The sequence below is a fragment of the Toxotes jaculatrix genome, chromosome 15, assembly GCF_017976425.1.
Source record: "Toxotes jaculatrix isolate fToxJac2 chromosome 15, fToxJac2.pri, whole genome shotgun sequence".
Lineage (NCBI taxonomy): Eukaryota > Metazoa > Chordata > Actinopteri > Toxotidae > Toxotes > Toxotes jaculatrix.
In genome coordinates this window covers 457,453-481,643 of record NC_054408.1, presented here as the reverse complement: position 1 = coordinate 481,643, position 24,191 = coordinate 457,453, and the positions used below count along the sequence as shown (strand labels likewise).

Here is a 24,191-nt window from a genome sequence, read left to right as displayed (position 1 = left end):
TGTCTCACTTTCAGTGTGGATTCTCAGTAAGACAGCAAAAATACATTTGACCTCTGACCTCTGAAATGATCAGGCTGCAGTTTCCGTCTTCGTCGTAGTCGATCTGGAAGTGTCGGGTCTCCTTGATCGGTTGGTCATCTTTGTACCACACCACCTCAGGGTCAGGATAACCTGGAGACACAGAGAGACGGCCACAGGGTCTCCTAGAGAGCTGCAATTCATCCTGCATTTGTTTATGTTGTTGCGTCTTTCCAAACCGTTTCATCCTCTTTCACGTCCGAGCACACACCTTCTCCGCAAAGCTGCCTCATTTGTTGGCTGATTTTTCTACAACCAGCTGGATGAAATCTGACCTGAAACTTCGACTCAAAACTAAAAACGCTGTACTGTCAAAGTCCCAGCTCTACCTTCTATCTTGCAGTCGAAGCGGGCGGCACTGCCCTCCACCACCTCCACGTCTTTGATGACCGCACTGAAACTCGGCTTACACTCCGTCTTCTGCTCATACTCCAAACACTCCAGGAACTGGTTATCTTCTGAACACACACACACACAGCAGAAAGTGAACAAAATGATTTCTGACTCTGTTTGTAATCTGTAGTTCTCTGAGTTTATCATCGTGTCCAGTCTCAGAGCTGCTCAGACCTTCGGTGGGCGAGCCCTTTTTGGCGCTGACTCCGGCCATCATGGCCATGGACGACAGTCTGCCGATGGCTCGGACAGCGTGACCTGTTTTCTGCCACAGAAGAAGAAACGGTTGCATCAAAAACAAACAACACTTCAAAGAGAGTTTTTAATCACTGTACCATCAGACTACCATCCTCAGGTTTACCACACCTGCATCATGTCTCATTATGCTGTGCAACCTGCTCAGGTAGCTGCTGCGGTTTACCTGCCATTTCCTCCTCAGGATGTACTTCTTCATCCTCTCCTTGGAGAGCTTCTTGGCCTTCATGGTGTTGGTGTCCTGCTTCAACCAGGGATGTTCAAAACACTGAGCGCAGGACAGCCGAGACCTGGTGGACAACCACAGTCATTCCTGTGTTTCAGGCCACTGGGCTACCACAGTAACTTCAGGTTGTTTAACAAGATCACTTGTTATATTCTTTAACATCATAACATCATCTTTCTCTAAACAATGTGTTGGTATTGTGTGTTTGAACTACTTCATTAATATTCTGCTGTTATAAATACTGGCGTGTTTTTGTGAGCTTCTCTCAGCCCATGTTTTCAGCGTCGTGAGCCGCTCCCTTACTTCATGTCTTTCTTCAGCAGTTTGGTGATGAAGTCTTTGGCGTTGTCCGAGATTTCGTCAAAGGCCTCATCCTCAAAGTCCCAGGAGGCCGAGGTGACGTTGGACAGAGTCTCGTTGTCGTTGTCTCCCATAAATGGAGACAGACCGCTGAGCCTGAGAAGACAAACACGGGGCAAACTGAACCCAATCAATCAGGCTAAAGCTAACTGTGCCACGTTTAACTAGACATCCAGTTGAGAAGAATGCAGCTGTGGACACAGCTAACATGACTTCAAAAGTAAAATATTTAACTTGGAAAGAAAAGGAATTAAACTATCACAACAGATACTAGATACCAATAAAGACATGAAACTACATTTAGTGATAATTGAGACAAACTGAGCTAAGAAAAAAAATCCAAACTTAAGTGAAACTGAAGGATTTCAACAAACGATATGAGAAGCTAACCACATTAACCCTGAGCGTTTAGCTAAGCTAAACAACAAAACAAAGAAACAAGATACTTAGAGACGCTAAAATACAATGACGGAAATAGATAAAATGAGGCCAAGCTAAGCCGCCATGCTAAAATCATTTAAACTAAAGTAAACGAAGTGAGCAAATGCTAAACTTAGCTAAAAAGCTCAGAGAAACAAAAGAAATAAAAATGAAATGAAGCTAAAAGAAGCCAAAGGAAAGAGACATCAGATGGATCAAGTTAAGAACCAAGCTAAGCCAAAAACACTGAGGTGAACTGAACACAGTAAAGTGAATGAACCCACAGTATATAACAGATGACTCCTATACTCCACATGTCGGTGGGATAACTGATGGCTTCGTAGTTGATCACCTCTGGAGCCACAAACTCTGGAGTCCCAAACAAAACCTTCAGAGTTCCTGCATTTTCTGTTGAGGACACAAAGACAGAAAGAAGTTCACATAAGGCTCTTCTTCATCAACAACCACCAACCAACCCGCTGAATCTGATCCTCTGTTTCAGGAGAGGACACAAAACAACCACAAAGAGATGTTTCTCTTTCAGTCTGAGCGTCCTGTGTAGGGACCTTTGGGGACCAGAGACTCATTATCTGTCCTGGACCGTCTGCCGTGTGAGAGAGAACCAGACTTTTCTTATTTATGACGTATCTGTGTTTCCACATCTGTCGCAGTGAGCAGGTGGTGGTTACCTAGTCGTCTGGCGAGGCCAAAGTCGATGAGTTTGATCTTGCTGCCGGTCTTGTTGACACACATGATGTTCTCGGGTTTGAGGTCGAGGTGGACGATGCCCTGTTTGTGGATGAAACTGACCCCATCGATGATCTGCAGCATGTATTTGATCACCTCCCTCTCCGTCAGCTCAAAGTCCTCATCGATGATCCGCTCAAACAGCTCGCCTCCGGAGATCCTACGCAAACACACACGTTTCTGAGACTGATTTAACAAAAAGTCCTTTTGAGATTATGTCAAGATTTTTTTTCCCACTACTATGACATATGTTCTCCTTATTAATCAGATACCACATTATTCAGTTTTTACAAAAAACGCCAGCATGTGTCCAATTATAGAGAAACATGGATCAGAAGAAAATGTATTTTTCCTTTATGATTTTCTAACTGAATCGTTTCTGTTTTCCGTGCACTGTGACGTCTGACGGACTGAGATTAAACCTTATCAGAGGACAGGGGACGGGTGGACAGAAATACCTAAATAAGAGTCCGAATGTAAACAGGTTTCTTCCTGTTCTCCATCAGTGTGGATGGTTTTCCAGTTTTTATCAGATATTTACTGGTCACAGTTGTTTATCAGAGTAAATAATCAGAAACAAACACTGTATACGTGAGCAGTTCTTCCTTACAAAATATTTCAAAATAAAAGCAGCTGGAAAGACTCTGCTTGTTTTCTCACTGAAGCAGTTTCTTGACGTTCTGCTCAGCTCAGCGAAGAATGATAACGAGACATTTTAATCAAAGTAAAACGCAGATGGAGAAAATTTGTGTGCTCGGTGCCATCGGTCCATCACTGCCTTCAGCTCTAAAATTAGCAGAGAGGAAATAGCTGCTCTCAGATTTCGCTCATAGTTGGCCACATAATTATTTTCCGTTGTTCTCTGAAGCAAAAGCATTTGGTCTGTTTCCAGATCAGACTCAGAGAGAGATTGTCACCAGACGCACATTTATAATAAATACAGAACACAAACGTTCTATAGGTGACGTTCAGTCGATCCTGCGGCTCAAATTATCCAAGAGTTTTCAGATCTGCTTCCTCCAGCAGCTGGATTCATCTCATCACACCATCCTCCACCACAGTCAACTGACGTTTATCATCCTCTACTGAGTTTAAAGCGAGCCTGAAAAACATCTGCACCTCTGACACTCACCGAGTCGTCTCTACATCACCCAGAGTCCAGAGCCAGCTTTGACAAATCCAAGCTACAGAGCAAACTAACGCAGGTTCTGCAGAAAACCACGTGAACTCTGGTCATGTTGATGGATTAAAGAAGCTGAGGTGGTTCATCTGTGTCGGAGTAAACACTACTTACATCTCGAGGACCATGACGATGTCGGACTTGCCCTCGAAGGCGTCGATACACTGGACCAGTTTGGGATGATGGAGGCTGTTCATGATGCCGATCTCCTGCCGGACGTTCTCCTTCTCCTTCGCTGAGTAAGCCTTAATGAACTTTCCTGCCCACACCTTCTTCGTGGCCTTTTCCACCAGTTTAAAGACCTGGCCGAACTTTCCCCTGCGACCAGACACAGTTAACAGTTAACGGAGACTTTAAATCAGCTATAGGTGTATGGGTTATGGGTTTTGAAAAGCTCTGCACAAACAGGTGTAGTTTTGCAGAGGCACAGGTGCATTGTGGGGGAGGTGTGAGTGGGCGGAGCCTTACGTTCCCAGCCTCTCCTCCACGTCGTACAGCTCCTTCACCTTTATGTCTGTTTTGATGGTCACGTCTCTGTAGTCCGGCTCCTTCTCAGAGTCTGAAGACACACAGAGGTCAGAGGTCACTGTTAACACGTGCCATGTCCTGGTGTGTGAGTTCTTGTTATTGTGTCATTGCGCGTCATGTTGTCATGCTGTGCTGTGTTGTTGTTGTGTTCTAATCAGCTGAACAAACAGAAGAGCAGCTGAGGTCGGCGAATGTAAACAGGAAGTGGTACCTTCGTCGTCCTCCTCTGCCTCAGCCTCCTCCTGGTTCTCTGTCAGACGAACCAAACAGCAGCAACGTTCGTTCAGTTAGTTGGTTTAGTTCGGTCACATTAACTCAACAGTTAGTCAGACTTTAGTTTAACTTAGCTCACTGAGTTCTACAGAAACACAGGTGCATTGTGGGTGTCCAGTTCACTGACCATCATCGTCCACCAGTCCGACGGTGACAGGTTCAGACTCGGCGCTCGGCTCCCCAACTCCGTAAATGTTCTGTGCCCGGACGCGAAACTTATACTGACGCTCCGGCAGGAGGTTCTGCAGATGACAGAAACTTTATTTAACTGTTTCTCATTAACAACCTGAAATTTTGCTGACATTTCGTTTCCTTTCGTCAGATGTTAGACCAGCAGCTTAGACCACTACAGACCAGACATGAATAAAAACACCTGAGCACACCTGTACGTTGTAGGAGGTGCTGTTGCAGGACACCAGGTGTTTCCACTGCTGCTCCATGGAGTCCCAGATCTCCAGGTTGTAGGACTGAACGGCGCTGCCTCCGTCGTAGGTCGGCCCGTACCACGACAGAGTCAGACTGGACCGCCGAATATCTGAGGCCGCAGGGACCTTCGCCGGGGGGTCGGGTTTATCTGAGGAGGGGGAGGGGCCGGGTTAAAACTGGCTGCTAAAAGACTGCAGGTGATTCAGGTGAAGATACTGACCCCCACAGGCTGCAGAGGTCATTACAGTCACAACATGGATGAGCGTGAACCTGGAGCCATTCAGATCCAAACAGAACATATGAAGAACATGAAGAGTTAATGAAACACACCAGAGGTCACCTGAGGTCAAACTGAGTGGAAACCATCTGCTGGTACACACAAACACACTGCAGCGTGAACACTGTGTGTGTGTGTTTACACACAGCAGCAGAGTTTAGAAGTTCGCTGCCATAAAAGGCCTCAGACTGCGGGTCTGAGCTCGCTCAGCATCACCGTCACTGTCATTAACACCGAGCTGGAAAACAAACTGAGGAGCAGACGTCATCCGATGTGACGGGGCAGGTAGAGACGTCCCCTCACGCTCCTCAGCAGCACCAGGAATCACACGTTCATCACGTTCATCAGTTCATCAGGACACCACGTTAGGATCCAGATGTAAAAAACTGGACATATTTACTATCATCATGAGTTTGCACAGTTCGGTGCAGATCCTGAACCAGAGCCCTCCCCCCCCCCGCCACATTACACCCTACTACTTCCTCTTTTTATTTTCCTGTTATCAGAGACGTGAACCAGCTGCTCACTTTGGACTATTTCTGGACCGAGTCGGGTGAATTTTCCTGATGAACAGTTTTTATGTCTAACTTTGTAATTTACAGTGGAACTACATTCTGTTTATATATTTTATATTATATTTACATTTCCCACAAACTTCGCCCGGAGGTTTTAAAAATGTGCTAAGGAATTCCTCCTCGCTGACGGGACAGATTTCCGTCCGTGACCATCCTGTAGAATCAGCTGGACCTCAGAGGTCAGACCTTGGATTTCCAGGCAATCTGAGCTGATAAAATACCGTCTTACCGACGATGGTGAGGTTGAGCGCGGCCTGTCGGAGGCCGTAGCCGTTCCTCAGCTCAATGGTGTAACACCCGCAGTGTTCCTGCTGACCGCTGGAGATGGTGAGTTTACTGCTGCTGTCCGAGCTCTCGATGGAGATGTCCGCTGAGCCCTCCTGGATCTGAACGCACAGAAAAACACACGAGACGTCTTTTTTACTCGAGCTGCAACTGACCTTTAATTTCTCAATCAGTTCATCGGCCATTAATGAATCGATCATCTTGTCTATAATTTCTGTGTAACCTCTGATTTCTCAGAGTCCTTCACATCTGAGGAGCTTCAACTGGCAAATATTAAGTTTATTATTGTAAATTTTATTTAAAGTTTATTTAGTTGGTTTTGTTTAGATTATTTATTATTGTACGCACATTGCAGAGAGAGAGAAACAACATTTGGATTCCCCTGTATGTCTGACGTGGTGAAATTCACAATAAAAAGCCTTTGAATCCTTTGAATATTAATCAAACATCACAACAGCTGCAGACTGACTGCAGCCTCTCTTTGTGTGTGTGTGAGTGCGTCTCACTGGTTTCCTGAACTTCAGCCAGGTGCAGGTGATGGGCGGAGCTCCAGAGTACTTGCAGAGGATCTCCACCTTCTCCCCCGCCAGGATCTTCATGTCCTCTGGGAACTGCTGGATCTGAGGAGGCAGAGCTGCCAATACAGATTAATAATCAATAATCAATTATAAAAAAAAAATTGAGAAGAGAAGAAAAAGGGAAGCGATGAAGAAAATGAAAACAGTGGAGGTGGAGGACTTCAGATGGTCTCTCTTGGAACCAAACTTCATGTAATTTTTTAAAGATTTAACTGCTCTTTTATCTTTACTCACTGGAGGACTGAACGAAGACTGAACTGAACTGTATTCAACAAACCAGGTTTCCAGGAAAGTGAATTTAAATAAATAAAAAATCAAATAAACTGAGGTGTGAAGTACAACTGATGGGGAAATGAATGAGTGAAGGTTCAGGGCACTGATCAGGACGTGATCAGCGTTAGAAACTACAGAACCCTGAACCGTGTTCCTCAGGTTTTCTGTCCATATTCTGAGAGAACGAGAATCTACTGCTCAGCTGACACTACGTGTTCACACAGGTGTGTTCAGGTGTGTAGATGTTGTGTTTGCACAGGTGTGTTCAGGTGTGTAGATGTGTTCAAGTGTGTAGATGTTGTGTTCAGGTGTGTAGGTGTTGTGTTCACACAGGTGTGTTCAGGTGCGTAGATGTTGTGTTCAGGTGTGTAGATGTGTTCAGGTGCGTAGGTGTTGTGTTCAGGTGCGTAGATGTTGTGTTCACACAGGTGTGTTCAGGTGTGTAGATGTTGTGTTCACACAGGTGTGTTCAGGTGCGTAGATGTTGTGTTCAGGTATGTAGATGTGTTTGCACAGGTGTGTTCAAGTGTGTAGATGTTGTGTTCAGGTGCGTAGGTGTTGTGTTCACACAGGTGTGTTCAGGTGCGTAGATGTTGTGTTCAGGTGTGTAGATGTGTTCAGGTGCGTAGGTGTTGTGTTCAGGTGCGTAGATGTTGCGCTCACCTTGTTTGGGTGGAGTCTTGGGAGTCGGTTTCTTTATCCTAGCTTCACCTGATGGAAACACAAACACAGCTGGTCAGAGACACCAGAATCAAACGTATGAGCCGTGATGAGCAGATGTTACCAGATGTGTTTTTAAACCAATTTTAAAGTTTTTGCTTTTTGTGTGTCCAACTTTCTTTTCTTCACGTGTCGGTGTGAAGCTGCTTCCCTCTGTTTGTTGAAGGAGCTTTCAGGACCCTGAGGCTGTGCAGAGTCTGTGCGCAAGGCCGTTCACAGAACAAGAATGTGAGACAGAGTGAGGACTCTGTGTGGACGGAGAGCGTCTCTGATGACCGTATATGGACAATCTAAAAATAGCTCCTCAGGACACAGGAAACAGTACACATGGTCCAGAGATCTGAGCGGATGTGTTGTTGGACATTAGGTTTGAAAAAACTTCCCAGCATGCATTGTTGGAGAAATGTGTTAATCTGTGTCACTGTAGGCGGAGAAAGGGTCACATTTAACAGCTACTCTGTCATCACACACATGCACACACACACACACGCGTGTGTAGCCATCACATCATCACCTTCTCTCTGGATCGACACCAACTATGTGCTAGCAGCTTAAGGAGCGTTTGATTTGTGTACTGTGGCGAGCCAGGCGGGCTGAGAGTCGCTCGGTGCACCTGACTGTCACGGCTGCACTCTGATTGGCTGTATGAAGTGTCAATCAGAGGAGGATCCATTAGCTTATTAAAGAAGTGGAATTAACTGCTCTGTGGCTAAAACTGAAGGCTGTTTCCACGGTAACCATTACCTGGCGGCAGGTAACAGTCTCTCAGTCCTCTGACTTCTCTGCCCGGTGAGACAGGGACAGAGCATCAACTCGGACACAGATAAGAATCAGAGGCTCTTATTGTGACAGTGCGCCTGCCTCTTCCTGCTGTTTTTGTTTGGGTGGAGAGGCTCCTGAGGGGCAGCAGACTGGGTGGAGTGTGACCACAGACACTCAAACACTGATAAACACTCCGACAACCTGAGGCAGAGTCCGAGCTCTCTGATGGTATCAGGCTCTCCGTCCACTGGACTCCACTTCTTCAAACAGGCCACGTTCTCAGAGCAAGCAAGCAAGCAAACAAACAAACAAACGTGTTTCTTTTAAAAGTCTAAAGTCATTTTCTGTGACAAACCGTCTCCAGGACACTGTGTCTTTGTGTCCAGACCGGGGACGGTGAGCATGAAGACCAGGAGCCTCTTAATAGGAGAGCTGCTTCTGAGTTTTAATCTGTGGTGTGAAACAAAGTCTGAGAGAGGAGGCCGAGTCGGGGAAACCAGGCCTTAAATGGAAGTGCGGGAGAGGGGCCACGAAGAGCTCTGAAGCGTTTTATACCCGAACATCCTCCCCCCGCACCCCCCGCCCCCGCCCCCCCCCCCCGCCATCATTCCTCTGCTGTCAGCTCAGATCTGTTGGTAAAACTCTGCAGAGGACTCAGCGTGTCCCTGTTACACCGGCCTCACTGCATCCAGATAAAGGAGGAGGAGTGAAAGAAGGTTTTTTTTATGTTCTCACAGACAGAAGAACCGTTAAAACCATCGTGTTGTATTAAAGCCTGTCTCCTCAGACTCAGGTGTTTCAGGTTCACAGTGATGTGGCAGCCATCGACCACAGACAGAGGTCTGAGAAAATCAGGGTTCTCCGAGAGGAGCTGGATCGAGGGCGGCTGGACTCGTCGATGTTTCACCTCTCATCCAGGAGGCTCCCGAGGTCCTGAACGTTTTCAGGATCTATGGCCACGTCCAGCTGCCCTCGATTTGAGTCTTCTCGGACAGCCAAACAAACCGCGGATGCATGTGCAGCAGGGCAGAGGAAAACAAGCTGCCTCATGGGGCACTTTCAGTTTTTAAAAACACTCCAAATGAAGATCATTACAGAGCTGCTAACGTTAGCCTAGCCTCGGATAGCATTGAGGTCTGGATGTTCCAGTCCTCGGTGCTAACTCTTGACTTTGGCGGTGACTCCTAATGAAAACTGTAGACAGCCTGTGAGTCGACATGCTAACAAAAGCAGCTAACACATAAAGAGTTTAAGGCTGAAAAAAAGACTCAACCCTCCAAACTCTGTGTCTGCACAGTGTCTCTGAGATAATTATCCCTAAATTTAATGGACGTGTTTTATTAACCATTTTAACAGTTCGTCTGTCTGTCCGTCCGTCCCAGATTCTTCGATGCGCAGCATCTCAAGAACGCTGTGAGGTCTCTCTGTCAAACTTTGCACAAATGTTGACTCTGACTCAAAGATGAAATGAGTAGATTTTGGAGGTTTGAGGTCAAAGGTCAAGGTCACTGTGACCGTGTTTACGTTTTGCTTGGCAAAGCGATATCTTAAGAACCCTTTGAGGGATGGTCTTCAAACTTTACATATATTGTCACTGCTTGTCAAAGATGGAGTCAATGCGCATTGGAGGTCAGAGGTCAAAGGTCAAGGCCACGGTGATCTTGTGTAAGCTTTGCTTGTGAACACTAACCTTTCCAAACATTGCCATTATCACTACAAAACACCCATAACCTCTACGTGTGCTACCAACAGGCACCCAACCGCGCGGAGGCGTACCACCACCACCACGCTGTACTGATCACATCATCCATCTCTAACGTTTCCCTCTACCCTGTGTGACGTGAACCAAAAGAATAGCAAGTCATCTGTGTCTCTGATCAGTTTGTTCAGTGTTGTCTGGACCAGACCAGGACAGCAAGGCAGCTGTCCTCCCGCGAAACTCAGACACTTCAGAAACTCGATGGTACCTGATCATAACCAGGAATCTGGAGTGCATGTAAAAGCAGAGAGCGAGCTCAGAGACCATCCACAGCAATAAATCCTCCACTGAGGCATGCAGAGGACATCTACAGCACACACAGGAAGGATTTAGAGCTGGATCATAAAGATAAGAGCAGATTTTCCACTGAGGGCTGAAGACAGAGAAAACACGAGACCGCTGCAGCAACAGTCCACATGTTGGATAAGCTGTGATGTACGGCTGCTTTTATATATGGAGCAAATTAATCTGGGAATATTTCTAAACATAAAACCCCGAGCAGACAGAGCTCTTTAAAAATCGCTCACTGTCAAACACGCCTGCTGAAAAAAAGCAAAATCCAAAGGGTCAACAACCAACCAATGACAACAAACAAACCAATCAGAAGGCGTCTTCTAACCAACCAATCAGAACCAACTAATCATCAACAAGGAGCTGCACAGTTAGCATAACAGCCAACATTTACTCGAGCGTTTAGTTTTATTTTCTCATTTTCTATTTTAAACATTATCAGTGTCATTTCACCAAAGTTCACAATGGTATTGGTGATAAAAGGAGAAAATGAAAGGGTTAAGTGTCCCAACGAGCTCTGATGTTTATCTGGGGTTAGGCAATTTGTCGGGAGGGGCCACAGGAAGCAGCAGGGCTGATGGGAAACGTGGTCTTCATGCAGAGCAGAGAGCGGTCGTTTACTGTTACAGAGGTAGGAATAATAATCTGACAGTGATGTACGCACTGATGTTTCCAGTGATACACAGAGACACTTTAAATAGAAACCACCAACCCTGAGTGAGTGAGTGAGTGTGTGTGTGTGTGTGTGTGTGTGTGTGTGTGTGTGTGTGTGTGTGTGTGTGTGTGTGTGTGTGTGTGTGTGTGTGTGTGTGGGAACCAGTGCTCCCAGGCTGCAGCTCCTTATTGGGACAAAAGGAAAGAGGCTGCTGCTGCTGCATATTTTGGAAACTCACTCTCTGAGGTCGGAGTCGGCTTCCTGGACTTCTTGTCTGCTGGGGAGTTTTCTGGCGGGTCTGCAGGAGGACGAGAGACACAGACAGAGAGATGGACAGAGAGAGAGAGAGACGTATTAACCGTTTCAGCTCTGACCATTCAAACCATCAGCTCTTCCACTTTTAGCTTTTAAAATATAAATGTGTCTGAGGATCAGTGAAGAACGAGAAGAGAGTGTGGAGGGGATGAGAAAACAGAAGCTGTTTCTGATCCTGGGTCAGTCTCTGACAACAGACAGATAAAAACATGAAGGACGTAAGAACTAACACCCATTTAACATTTATAGAAACACGAAGTCTTGATTAATATCTGACCAAAATTTTGGTCAATATTTGACATTTCACTGTGACGTCCATACACAGGAGGGAAAGTTTAAAATGCCACATTTTTAAAGGGAGTTTTGCAACTTTCTTTCTGAGGGCGGATTTATCTTTTGAGTTGTAAATATCAACATGTTTAGGATATAAGAATGTTTGTGTAATGAATCGTGGACGTTTCTACAGAAAAAGGACACAACTTGATGTCCTGATGCCACAACAGTCTCACTGTTAATAACTAATGTCCAAGCAAAACAAGTAAAATTTAAGTCCCAGATTTTTAATGGGAGCTTACTAAGGAAAGAAAGAAAGAATGAATGAATGAGTGAATGAAGGCTGCAAACGTAAACAAAAAATTACAAACCAACACCTACATGAGGACTTTATGATTCAGGAAGTCCAGGAAGTGAACAGTCGTGAAGAAGTTAAGATACTGTCTGGATTTTTTAAAGGGAGTTCTGTGACTTTCAGTGTGAAAAATGAACACACAACAGAGATGTCGCATTTCTGAAGCCGGAAACAGACGCTGGTGTGAGACAGGAGCTGATCTGAGTTCTTACCATCGACTAGAACCATACAGGAGCATTCGGCTTTGCCTGCTGACATCTCGGCTCTGCATTTATACTGGCCTTCATCCTCTGGCAGAGCTTTGTCTATGGTCAGAGAGCACAGGCCACCTGCAACACAACACAATGTCAGAGCACAGACCGTTAACACACCTTCAGGTGTCAAAGGTTCAGGTGACTTTCTTCGGACCTGTAGGTGGATTTTAGGTTTCAAATCATCAGCAAATCATGAAAAAGTAAAAAATAAAAAGGACTGGAGCCTGCAAACAGCACCCAGTGATGTACGGACGCTGAGCAGGTCTTCGTCCCCTCATGTCACCTGGTCCTGCGAGCGGTCACCTGACTTCTTCCAGTCGATTCAATCATTTCTTAGTAAAACCGTCTCTTAGTGTGCGGAGCCGGTAGAAACAGTAGAAACAGTAGAAGCGGTCGAACGGCAGCAGAGGTCGGTGCGATGTGAATAAATCTGAGCTGTCACCCAAACACACTGAGTGTGTGTCGGTGTGTGTCGGTGCCTTCTGTCCGATGTGTTGATGATGGACGACACCCTGCTGCTAACGCTAAGCTAACCGTCAAACTTGTTTCATCTGTGTGTGTTGGACGGACAGACTGAAACCCTCTGGTCTTAGCTTAGCCTACAGACTGGAAACGGGGGTGGGGGGGCGGGGAGTTAAATGAACACATGAACGGATGAATTTCGTGTTCTGGCTTTAGCGAGGACGGTCGTCTGCAGACCTGTCAGTGATCCAGAGCTAACGGCGGTGGCTCTGCTGCTGCTCCACGGCAGAGCTCCATACATGTCTTTCTATTTCTGCACGCGCACACACACGCACACACACACACACACACGATGAAAATGTTTGTGTGTTAATGTGTCAGTACTGGCACCAACGGACGGTCACACGGTAACAGCACTGGACCTGGACAATCAACCACTGTGTGTCCTGAGAGACTACAGCTGTCTGAGTGACCTCTGACCTTTAACATGTGACACTGTCCACACACAGAGTTGGATCAGGGGCTGTCCTGCAGACTGAAATAACAGAAGGGGGGATTACTGCTGTCTGACACACACACACACACACACGCACACACACACACACACACACACACACACACACACACACACACACACACACAGACACACACACACAGGGAATCCTCGGGCCGTGTCCTCATTTGTTCACAAACACACACATGTATATTCAGATATAGCAGCAGGTCTTTACTGTGCACCAGGGAGCCATTAGCACGTCGGACATGCGGCCGCGTGTTTCTGTCTTTGTGAGGACATTGTGAGGACACTGTGAGGACACAGCGTTAAAGGAAAAGGACACACAGACTCTGGACTCTGTCCCCGGGAAATTATGTTTCTGGTTTTATAAAAACATAACTACAACCAGCTTCATCTGTCGGTTCAGCATCCACCTACAGAGACTCCTGCATCGTGAAACCTGTTCTGGTTCTGTTGATGAGAACCTGGTCTCTGATGTCACAGTCCTGATCTCTGTACGTCTCCCGTCCACCCTGACCGCCTCCGGGAGACTGTGCGGTGCTGTGGTACAGACACGTCTCAGAGACATACTGTCCAAAGAGCTTTTTCCCCTTTAAGAACTTATCTCAGCTAACTTCAGCCAGGATGGTCGTCACGCCCCAAAACAAACAAACAAACAAACACACAAACAGTCAGGACATAAACATAAACACGTGTTCTATTTATCTGACCTGTCACTGCAAACAACTCACAACATCTGCTAAACAAGGAAAACACACCGAGTTTGCTCTTTGCTTCGAGAATCCCACCGCAACACAGGAGCTTTGGCTGAGTGACGTCATTTCACATCGTTTCAGATGAATGACGCAGATTCTGAAAATGTTCGGAGATGAAAACACGGCTCGCACAACGCGAACAAACTCCACGGCCCGTTCTTATCTGACGAGCTGTTTCTGTAAACTGTAAACGAGACGTTTGAAGACATCGCGTCACCACAGACGTTTTATTTTTTTTAGACAAAATGATAAAAATCAACAGTGAAAACGATCTTTAGCTGACAGGAGCGAAGGAATTGGCTCTGGTCCCCACAAGCGTCGTTAACCCACGAGTGTGTGTGTGTGTGTCCTATGTAAAGTGATCTGTTCCCATATGAAATACCAGTAATAGCCTGACGGCTCTGTCACAAACACATCCTGCCTCTCGCTCTGTATTGTTTCAGATCTGCTTTCTATTAATAGAGTCTGAGCTGCATCAACAGTTGCTTCCACAGCAGACGTTTCGCCTCCTTCTGCTGACTCCATCTTTATGACAGTGACACTGTCCACACACACGCACGCACGCTGAACACGTCGGCTTCGCTCAGTGGAAATGTTTGTGTGTCTCTGTGTGTGTGTGAGTGACCTCTGACCTTCGTTGGCGAGGACGATGAACTTGGACGGCTTGACGACTTTCCCGTCCAGCGTCCAGGTGACGGTGACGCCGGTGGGGTCCAACGCGGCGGCAGCGAGGCGGCACTGAAGCCGGAGCCGCTGCCCGTCCACCACCGTCACGTCGCTCAGCTTCTCCACAAACTCTGGCGCCGCCACTCCTCCTCCTCCGCTGCTCTTCTTCTCGTTAATTCCTCCATCCACGCAATTGTTCACCGCCGTCTTGCCACCCTCCCCGTTCTTCTCGGGGCTCTCTGGCTTCTTCTTGTTGGCGAGGACAGAGCGGAAGTCGGCGGCGTTCTTCTCGGCCGGTTTGTTGCCATTACTGCCAACGGTGCCCTTCTTCCCCAACACGCTGCGGAAGTCAACCTGCTGCGGGGAGTTCACCTTGCGCTCCTCCTCTGCTTTGGGTTTCACACCCTTGAGGTTGGCCTTAAAATCCATCTGGTGGTGCTGGTGGCAGTGCTCGGTGGTGGCGGTGGCGAGGCCGGCCTCCCTTGGCTCGTCTCCCTGGGTGTCTTTGGCGTGAAAAGCTCGGTGTCCCAGCAGTGAGCGGAAGTCCAGCTGCTGTGCCTCCCTCTGGCGCAGCTCCTCTTCGCCGCACTCCCTGGTTTCCACACAGTGTCTGAGGAGGCCTCGGGGAGCAGCGGCAGCGGCGGGAGAGTCCTGGTCGCCCTCCTCCTCCTCCTTCTTCTTCTCCTCCTTGTGCAGGTGCAGGAGCGGCTGGTTCTCCTTCTGCTCCTGGTTGGCCTCCTGCCACTGCCGACTGACACTGCTGCTGCCGCCTCTCTGCTCCACGCCTCCTCCTCCTCCTTTGGCACCTCCTCTTAGCGCCGCAGTCCCACCAGCTGCTCCTCCTCCTCCTCCTCTTCCTCCTGCTGCTGCAGAGCTGGGCGAACGAGCACAGGGACAGATGGAGAGAAAACAGAGAGAGAAGGAGAGAGCAGAAACAGAGCTGGGTTAAACCCCCCTGGAACAAGAGGACAGGCTCCTCCCTCTTACATCTGGGGGCAGGGGGCAAGCGAGGGGGGTGGGAGAGAGAGAGAGAGGAGGGGAGGAAATGGACTTCGACTCAAAATGTCCATGTTACATCATAAGTGACTCGACTGCCCTTATAAGGGCATACACCCAGAACTGATCCCACACACACACAGATGTAAACACAAGTGAAACTGGACTCTGCGGACACACTCCTCCTTCCTCCAAGTTCACTTAACTCCCAGTTGTCCCAGTTACTTTATATGAGTGGGAGCTCTTTGTTCCCAGTTTGCATTCTCTTCCTTTATTCTCCATCGTTTTGCTCATTTTGTTGTTTTAAAGTTGCAGGTTTTATTTTTTATTCAGTCGAAACCTTAAAGTTTCATCAAACTTTGTCTGAAGCTTGAAACTAAAGATCTTCAGTTCTTCAGAGTGTAAACAGCAGTGAGGGAGAAAGGGAGGGAGAGAGATGAAGGGAGAGAGAGAGGGAGAACGGCGGAGAGAGGAAACGTTGGCTCTGATTGGTCCGGTTGATACAGGCGGATTAGAGAAGCTTTACGGAGCAGGGACAGAACGATGGGAGGCCTGGGACTCAAGTGAGTGAAGTTCAGTGGACGGATGGAGGGAAACAAACAGCAGAGTGACTGACTGTGACGCTCGCTGTCCATGTTTCAGCACAGGTGAGCCTGAACATCCCGAACTGTGCAGGTGTAACGACCTGGGCGCGCCCCGTATCTGAAACTCATCGATGAAGGATCGAATCGCTGCAGCTCTCGTTGAGTTCTCGCTGTTAGGATTCGAGAAGAATCTCAGTGTTCGGGAACTCTGTGGAAACGTTGGCTAGATGTGGAACATTTGGTGATGTAGTTCTGTGTTTTTGGGGGGTGGGCAGGAACTGTGAGCGGGTTCTTCCGTCAGTTTTGAATTTGCATGTCTTGACATACGGAGGATGAAAGCTGGTCTAACATGACGACGTGAGAATGAAAAGTCAAACGCTAAATAAACCGAAAACGCCCAGAAACAATGAGACAAATAAGAAAATAATGAAAAATCAAAACACACAAAAAATCAAAGTCTCACCTGTTGTCCTCTCCTGCTCGTCCTTCTTGTCCTCTTGTCCTGTCTGTCTCTCCATCAGTGACAGACAGACTGGCCACAGCAATGCACTCTCCGATGGGGTTCCTGACAGACGGACAGACAGGCAGGTAGACGGACAGACAGGTAGACGGACAGGTTAAAGGTCCCAAGTGCAAGTATTTTATTTTTAAAACCTTCAGAACTAAGATCATCAACAGACTGTGAGGAAATAAGTGTTCTCATGTTATGTTAAACATTTGTTGTGTTGCAGAGGTATTTACTGAAGTAAGTAAATTAAGTAAATGAAGCATCCTAATCAGCTAGCCCCATCACATCTTGTCATACCACCATCCACCTGAGGAGGTGACACTGAGTCAGAGTAGCATCCAGTCAGTCCTCAGTCCACCTTAAGAGGATGAAGGAGTTGTAACGCCAGTGGTCTATAAACCTGTGTTTCAGTCGTCCTCTCTCAGGGACATTTGTCTGTCTGACTGGGCAGACTGGGAGTGAGTCACATGACCACACATCCACCTCAGGTTTGACCACATGTCAACCACTGGCCTAGGCTGAGGTTAGATTTATTTAAGTTAGCGTTAGCTCAACATTAGCTCAGCTTGAGGGTTCGAACTTGAGCTGTGATTGGTCAGCGAGCCCAGATCCAGAACGTGCAGCATGTTTTCATGTTCGCCTTGAATGACAGGTACACAGAACACAGGTAAAACTTTGATGGATTTTCTGATCTTACTGTGGAGGTGAACACCCCGACTTTCTGGCGATATGCTGCCCCCTGTTTGTCTGGAGTATGAATTTGAGAGTAGGCCAGTTCAGTTCAAGGTCTGTGGGACAATGTTTTAACCATTAAACCTAACAATAAATACTTGAGTGAATTGGAGGATAAATAAAATGGAGAACTCCATTACATGAAAAGCTGGATGAATAGATTATAGATGGATTTATGGATGGGGGAGGGGTGGTGTTTGCCTCTTTGAGTTTAATCCTCACTTCATCTCCATACCGTGGACCACAGGATTATTTTCAGCATGTTGCGGTCAACAAATATCTGCTTGTATTTATGGTTTTGTCAAAATATGTTGACTACAGTTCAAATATGTATAACTATATTATGTTGCGGTGCGTTTTTGTGTTACCTCAGGCTGATCAGGTAGTCTCCGGTGTGATGCTTCTTAACTCTCCTGAGGAAGAAGATGAAGAAGAGGGAGGATTTATTCAGAAAACCAAGATGAGATCCTTGTGGGTCCAGGATTTAAAGATTTAGAAATACCCAAAACCGTCTTGTGAAAGTGTAACTTGTTGACCTGATCAGCAGCGAGATGACATCCTCTTTCTGAAGCAGCTCGTAGTCTCCTCCGGACAACAGGGGTTGGCCCAGGTCTGCTCTGGTCCAGGTGTACTGGGGAAAGGGGTCTCCAGCGATGGCGCACGACAGAAGGACATGTTGACCCACAGTGGCGTTCACTGGTTTGGGTTTGGTGATGAACCATGGCTGGATGCCATCCTGGGGCTCTGCCAAAAAATTACAACCAAGTAAAAAAAAAAAAAAAATAACTGCAAATTATTGGCAAGATTTTCTTACAGTGAATACTTATTTTTGGTGTGTGTAACTAGTTTACCCTCCACAGTAAGTCGGGCCTGGGTGTGGTCCTCTCCATACTGGTTCCAGGCCCGGCAGCTGTAGGTCCCGGTGTCCTCGGGGAAAACCTCCTGGATCAACAGGGTGCAGCAGTTCTCCTCCCTGAGGAGGTGGAAGTCCTCTGACTCTGTCACCTTCTGCCCATCGTGGAACCACATCACCTCTGGAGGGGGGTGGCCTGAGGACCACGACTGCTTCATCAGCATCATCATTAAATCTCAATCAATAATCATCGATAAAGAAACACAAATAATTCTTCCACTGGGGAGGACAACCTCGCAGACTCTACTGGCTGCAGACTCATTTCCCAAAATGTCATAAAAACCATCTTATGAACCTTCTTATATTTCATAAGTGTTTCCCAGAGGCACTGTAACTAAAGACGTGACTACAAATGACGGCAGATTAATGAGTGACTAATGAGCAGCAGGTAGAACATCCTGCGTCAGCCCCAACACGGTTGGCAGGTCAGGAAAACCTCGAGCCAAAAGTCTGATGAGTGACAGCAGAGATCAGCAAAAACCTGATCCTCACACAGCTTATATGGAGAAAACCCTCAGTGGAAAATTATTATGTAACACACACACACACACTGGGTTGATAATATGGAGCCTTCAGCTATAGTTCGCTTCTATAGTAACTGCTAATCAGCTGATAACTTAAACATTGTAACTGCTGTCTGAGCAGATCACTTACCCTAAACTTAAAACCCCATTCAGACCAACACATTGATATGCTGTCCCTCCCAGTCTGCCCAGTCACACACCTTCAGGACCCTCCTCGCCTGTACCTGTCCTGTCCTCTTGAGCACAAACATCCACTTTTATTGCTGTCAATTGTGACATCCAACTGCGCAGCGAAAGGCAGAAATCCTGCGGCTGGCTGGACCCACGTCCCATGTGAACGGTGGTGGGTTTGACCAGTGTCCAACAGTGTATGAATGAGTCTAACGCTGTTGAACACTGATTGTTTCTCAGTCCTCGGTATTCACCTTCACTGGCACCAAAATCCAAACAGTGGCTTCTCAGTGGATGCACATCATAATGAGCCCTGACATCAACCCACAAGTCAGTTTTTAACACAGTGTTCTCACTTTAGCACCTCGCTAAAGCTTACAATATGAGGACTTGGTTTTTGTCCCAAGAAGGAAGCTGAGTCCCCATAATGTGACTTTCTGATTGATGTCCCCACAACATGAGTAATACAAGTACACACACACACACACACACACACAGAGGAAATGAAAAGTTAGGACTAGTCCAGAGGAAATCAGTTCACATCTCTTCTCCACTATCTCCCCGGAGATCTGACAGGAAATACCACCACCGCTTACACACACACACACACCATGGCCGTACCGCTCAGCTCCACTGACATGGTGACTCTGCTGCCGTCCATCACCTTCAGGTCGGTCAGCTGGGTGACAAAGCGTGGAGCCTTAAACACTTCTCTGACCTCTGTAACCTCTGACCTGCGACCCCGCAATCCGCCTGCAACAACACAACACACGAAGAAGAAAATCAGACATCACACATCTGTTTGGTTTAACGTCCACATCTTTCCTCTTACGGCCTTAAATTCTACCTGGAGCTGGGGGTTGATGACATTTGGTCAAATCTGAATCTCGTTAAGTTTATTTTTCATCGTTTTTTCATTTATTTCTAACGTCATTTGTTAGTGACTGAAGTTATAAATAAAGATTCAGTTCAGATGTCCACTAAGACATTAGTCTTAGCTCTCAGGACCAGTCTACTTATGTCAAAAGTGATGCTAATAACAGGCTAAAAGCTAATTTTAGTGTTTCAGACTCAACTTCAGGAAACTTGCGGCAGGTGTGGCTGGGACACTGGCTGGGACACTTGCGGGGACACTGGCTGGGACACTGGAGGGAAGTTTTGTGGCACAGAGGAAAAGGACTGTGCAGGACCAAATGAAAACCGAGTGTGGACACAGGAAAATCATCAGACTTTCTGTCTCGTGTAAATTCAGAGTTGTTGTGTACGTTAGCTCATAACACACACTCAGAGACACCACGAGAGTGTGTATGCGTGTGTGTCCGCGCTGGCATGCCTGATATGTACACGGAACAAAGCCTGTTTACCACACACACACACAGCAGACATACTGTGTATTCACACTCACATGCACACGTACGTTAGCACACACACACATATTCTTGTCTTAGATCAGTTGTGAGGACCCTTAGGGACATGATGCCTGACCCTCATCCTAACGTGGACCTGAACCCAAACTAGGTCTGAACCATCAAACAGCACCAAGAAGGTGTGAGGACCAGGTAACATGTCCTCACAAGCACAGAAATACAAACACACACACACACACACACATACGTGTTAGTGTCAGATGCTGGAAGGGAAAAGGAAATCCAGATTCCTTATATGGAAAAGGGTGAGTGAGGATCAGACTGATGACCTCTCTCTCCAACACACGCACACACACACACACACACACACACACACACACACACACACCTGCTTTGAGGACATTCAGTATTTGGCCAAAAGTATGTGGACACCCCCTCCCCTTTGTGACTACATCTCATGTGGATCACAGCTCTGACCCGAGAAACACTCGTTGCTCCTGATTCATAATCTGCCTCTCTGACCGCTGAGCGTACTGCTTCCTGCTTCCTGTTTTATTTTTTCCCACCCGTGTAATTGCTTGGCCCCGCCCCGGTCGCTTAAACCTCCGATCTCAGCTCAGCATCCACCTGCAGAGACTCTCACAGCACCTGGTTCAGGTTCAGGGAAACTTAAAAACAGCAGGATTCTGAATGAAGTTCTGCAGGAAGGACGTCAGAGCTGATGACACCCACAGGAAGTGAGGTCACAGTGAATCAAAGCAGCACGCGTTTCACGTCTGAGTCCAGATTCAGTGAGCGTGAGCTCGGCTCTGCCGACGGGCGACATGCGTGTGATGTGCTGTTACTATAGAAACACTGATCGCAGCCACTTCAGCAAAGCTGATGTAAATAAACGGAGATGCTTCGCTGTCCTCAAATGGACATGTGACTCTCTGAAGGTCGAGTGTGTCAGTCTGTGGGAATCTCCTGATATTTCACTGTGTGTGTTTGTGTGTGTGCGTGTGCATGTGTGTGTGTGTGTGTGCGTGCGTGCGTGTGCGTGTTTGTGTGTATGCGTGTGTGTGTGTGTGTGTGAGTGCATGCGTGCGTATGTGTGTGTGTGTGTGTGTTCAGTCAGGGGATTTCCTGCCGCTGGAGACTTTTCTGATTGTCCTTATAAAGCTGTGATGTTTCTGTCCGACACACTGATGAATGACTGAGATTTAAAGCTCGGTGTGGACAAAATGTGGACACGGCTCAGACACTGCTCACATGTCCCAGCAGACAACAGGTTCCCGGCCTGTGTCCACTGTGGACACATTTCATGTGATTGAAGGATTAAAGGAAAATGAAAAAAAAAACAAAAAAACGAATCCAGTGGTGACCTCTGACCTTTGACCTGGACTCGTGCGCTGCTCTTCACTCTGCCGTGCCCGTTCTCGGCCACACACGCGTACGAGCCTTCGTCGCGCCATGACGCGCTGTGGACGGTCAAGGTAGCCACGCTCCCAACATACGAGGACTGAGCCCTGGACGGAAGAGGATGGTCTGACAGAGTAGGAAGAGACATCATCGTCTTCATGTTGTCACATTGAAGCACTGATCGATCCAACATGTATGTGTTTGACACAGATCAATGATCAATGATCACTGATCAATGAGACATCTGTGTGCAGCTCAGAGTCTTTTCTGATTCCAGCTGTAAAACATCTGGAGGAGTCCCTCAGCACACACTCTGGATTCCCCGAGCCATGTCCTTCTTGGGTCGGCTTCAGCTTTTCAGCTTTTCAGTGTGTGTGTGTGTGTGTGTGTGTGTGTGTGTGTGTGTGTGTTCACTGCAGCAGCGTGTTTTGTCTTTATATGGTTTCCAGTTCTCATGTTTAAGTTTGTCTCTCTCTCTCCCTCTTCCCGTCTCTCTCCCTCTCTGTCCCTCTCCCCCTGTCTCTCTCTCCCCGTCTCTCTCTCTCTGTCTCTCTCCCTCTCCCCCGTCTCTGTCTCCCCGTCTCTCTCTCTGTCTCTCTCCCTCTCCCTCCCTCTCTCCCTGTCTCTCTCTCTCTCTCCTTCTCTCTCCCCGTCTCTCTCTCCCCCTCTCCCTCTCTCCCTCTCTCTCTCCCCGTCTCTCCCTCCCCCTCTCTCTCTCCCCCTCTCCCTCTCTCTCCCTCCCCCTCTCTCTCTCCCCCGTCTCTCTCCCTCTCTCTCCCCGTCCCTCTCCCTCTCTCCCCCGTCTCTCCCCCGTCTCTCTTCCTCTCTCTCTCCCTCTCTTTCCCCCATCTCTCTCCCACGTCTCTCTCCCTCTCTCTCTCCCTCCCTCTCTCTCCCTGTCTTCCCCGTCTCTCTCCCTCTCTCCCTCCCTGTCTCTCTCCCCCGTGTCTCTCTCCCTCTCCCTGTCTCTCTCCCTGTCTCCCCCGTCTCTCTCCCTCTCTCCCTCCCTGTATCTCTCCCTCTCCCTGTCTCTCTCTGTCCCTCTCCCCCGTCTCTCTCTCTCCCTCTCACGTCAGCAGGTGACCAACGAAGCTCAGGTGTGACCTGTTCCTCACAGAGCGTACTGAGTGTGTGTGTGTGTGTGAAATCAGAGTGTGTGCTGCCCTCTGCTGGACGTGTCCTCGGCCACACGACGTCATCAGCTGGTTTCTCTGCTGCAGGTAAGATTCAGTCGCTCTGATTGGATAATAATGCTTATTCATTTACCTGATGAAGGTGATGTGGACAGAGACATAAATGCATGGACAGATGCAGCAGCAGACAGAGAACAGGAGACAGGGGACACACTGACCGTTCAGGAGCCACTTCACCGATGGAACAGGTTTCCCCTCCACAGAGACTCGCAGGCTGAAGGTCTCGCCCTCGGACACGGAGCGGTCCTGCAGCACGCTGACAAAGGCCGGGGGACGAGACACACCTGGGGAGGCAGACAGACAGAGAGAGAGAGACAGGTCTCACTATGTTCTGACAGATGGGTCTTACAGTGGACAGACAGTGTCTACTGGACAGGTCTTACTATGGACACTGAGCGTCCATGTTGCAGAGTTGACAGTCAGTCCATCAGCTGTGGTCAGCTGACACCTGTAGGTCCCCTGGTCCGAGTGTGTCACTCTCTCTATTGTGAGGATCAGACGGATACCGTCCTGTCTCTGCTGCAGACCCGGTCCCCTGCTGAGCGGCCCCCCGTCCTTCAGCCAGGTAACCGTGGCACTGGCGACAGACGAGACTGAGAGCGGTTGAGAGGAGAGATCAGGACAGAGCGTTAAGGCGACCTCTGGAGGCTGGAAATGGCCATTACACCTGGTAATATGAGCCAGGTGTGTCAGGATGATCTTCATGTCCTCCAGTTCTCAGATCTGTGATTGGACTCTTTCACTCACTGGGACTAAGAACAGCTAAACCATATGTTTAGTCCTCAATGCTGATGGACACTGAGCAGTTATTCACTGACTGTCCTGAAAAGAGTCCCATCAGTTACACGGCAGTCTGATACCTTGGCAGGTGAACGTCACCTGTCCTCCCTCAGTGGCCTCCTGGTCCAAAGGGACAGCCTCGAAGCGCAGGCTGGACCCCAACACCGACATCCTTGCAGGCCTGAAACACAGGACACATACACGCTGTAAGACAACGAGCTGCGAATATTAGCCCAGCGATGTGACAACAGCTAAAGTTAGCTTGGCGTCTGAATTGTCTCTGTACCTGCTGCTGTCTGAAACAGCTGCTGACTGCTGGACTGAACTGGTCTGAACTGAAAAGGCGCCCGGGATGAACTGGACC

At 47.9% G+C, this 24,191-nt stretch overlaps 1 protein-coding gene across 3 annotated transcripts in view; it reads right to left on the bottom strand.

Moving 5' to 3' along the window:
• The window catches only part of mylka (myosin, light chain kinase a), a 35,132-nt gene that overhangs the window by 4,714 nt on the left and 6,227 nt on the right, over nucleotides 1-24,191 (bottom strand). For all 3 annotated transcript variants that reach the window (XM_041056652.1, XM_041056651.1, XM_041056650.1), the window contains exons 9-36: nucleotides 24,114-24,190; nucleotides 23,908-24,008; nucleotides 23,431-23,640; nucleotides 23,206-23,331; nucleotides 21,825-21,980; nucleotides 19,708-19,839; nucleotides 18,330-18,527; nucleotides 18,015-18,222; nucleotides 17,847-17,891; nucleotides 16,702-16,803; nucleotides 14,625-15,532; nucleotides 12,217-12,333; nucleotides 11,300-11,359; nucleotides 7,538-7,585; nucleotides 6,530-6,657; nucleotides 5,968-6,124; nucleotides 4,844-5,034; nucleotides 4,588-4,702; nucleotides 4,399-4,437; nucleotides 4,128-4,218; nucleotides 3,774-3,977; nucleotides 2,422-2,639; nucleotides 2,017-2,140; nucleotides 1,256-1,408; nucleotides 893-1,016; nucleotides 646-736; nucleotides 408-536; nucleotides 59-171 (exon numbers count right to left, since the gene is read on the bottom strand). In XM_041056652.1, coding sequence (XP_040912586.1) covers nucleotides 59-171; nucleotides 408-536; nucleotides 646-736; nucleotides 893-1,016; nucleotides 1,256-1,408; nucleotides 2,017-2,140; nucleotides 2,422-2,639; nucleotides 3,774-3,977; nucleotides 4,128-4,218; nucleotides 4,399-4,437; nucleotides 4,588-4,702; nucleotides 4,844-5,034; nucleotides 5,968-6,124; nucleotides 6,530-6,657; nucleotides 7,538-7,585; nucleotides 11,300-11,359; nucleotides 12,217-12,333; nucleotides 14,625-15,532; nucleotides 16,702-16,803; nucleotides 17,847-17,891; nucleotides 18,015-18,222; nucleotides 18,330-18,527; nucleotides 19,708-19,839; nucleotides 21,825-21,980; nucleotides 23,206-23,331; nucleotides 23,431-23,640; nucleotides 23,908-24,008; nucleotides 24,114-24,190 — 4,365 coding nt within the window. The remainder of the gene's footprint in view (nucleotides 1-58; nucleotides 172-407; nucleotides 537-645; nucleotides 737-892; nucleotides 1,017-1,255; nucleotides 1,409-2,016; nucleotides 2,141-2,421; nucleotides 2,640-3,773; nucleotides 3,978-4,127; nucleotides 4,219-4,398; nucleotides 4,438-4,587; nucleotides 4,703-4,843; nucleotides 5,035-5,967; nucleotides 6,125-6,529; nucleotides 6,658-7,537; nucleotides 7,586-11,299; nucleotides 11,360-12,216; nucleotides 12,334-14,624; nucleotides 15,533-16,701; nucleotides 16,804-17,846; nucleotides 17,892-18,014; nucleotides 18,223-18,329; nucleotides 18,528-19,707; nucleotides 19,840-21,824; nucleotides 21,981-23,205; nucleotides 23,332-23,430; nucleotides 23,641-23,907; nucleotides 24,009-24,113; nucleotide 24,191) is intronic.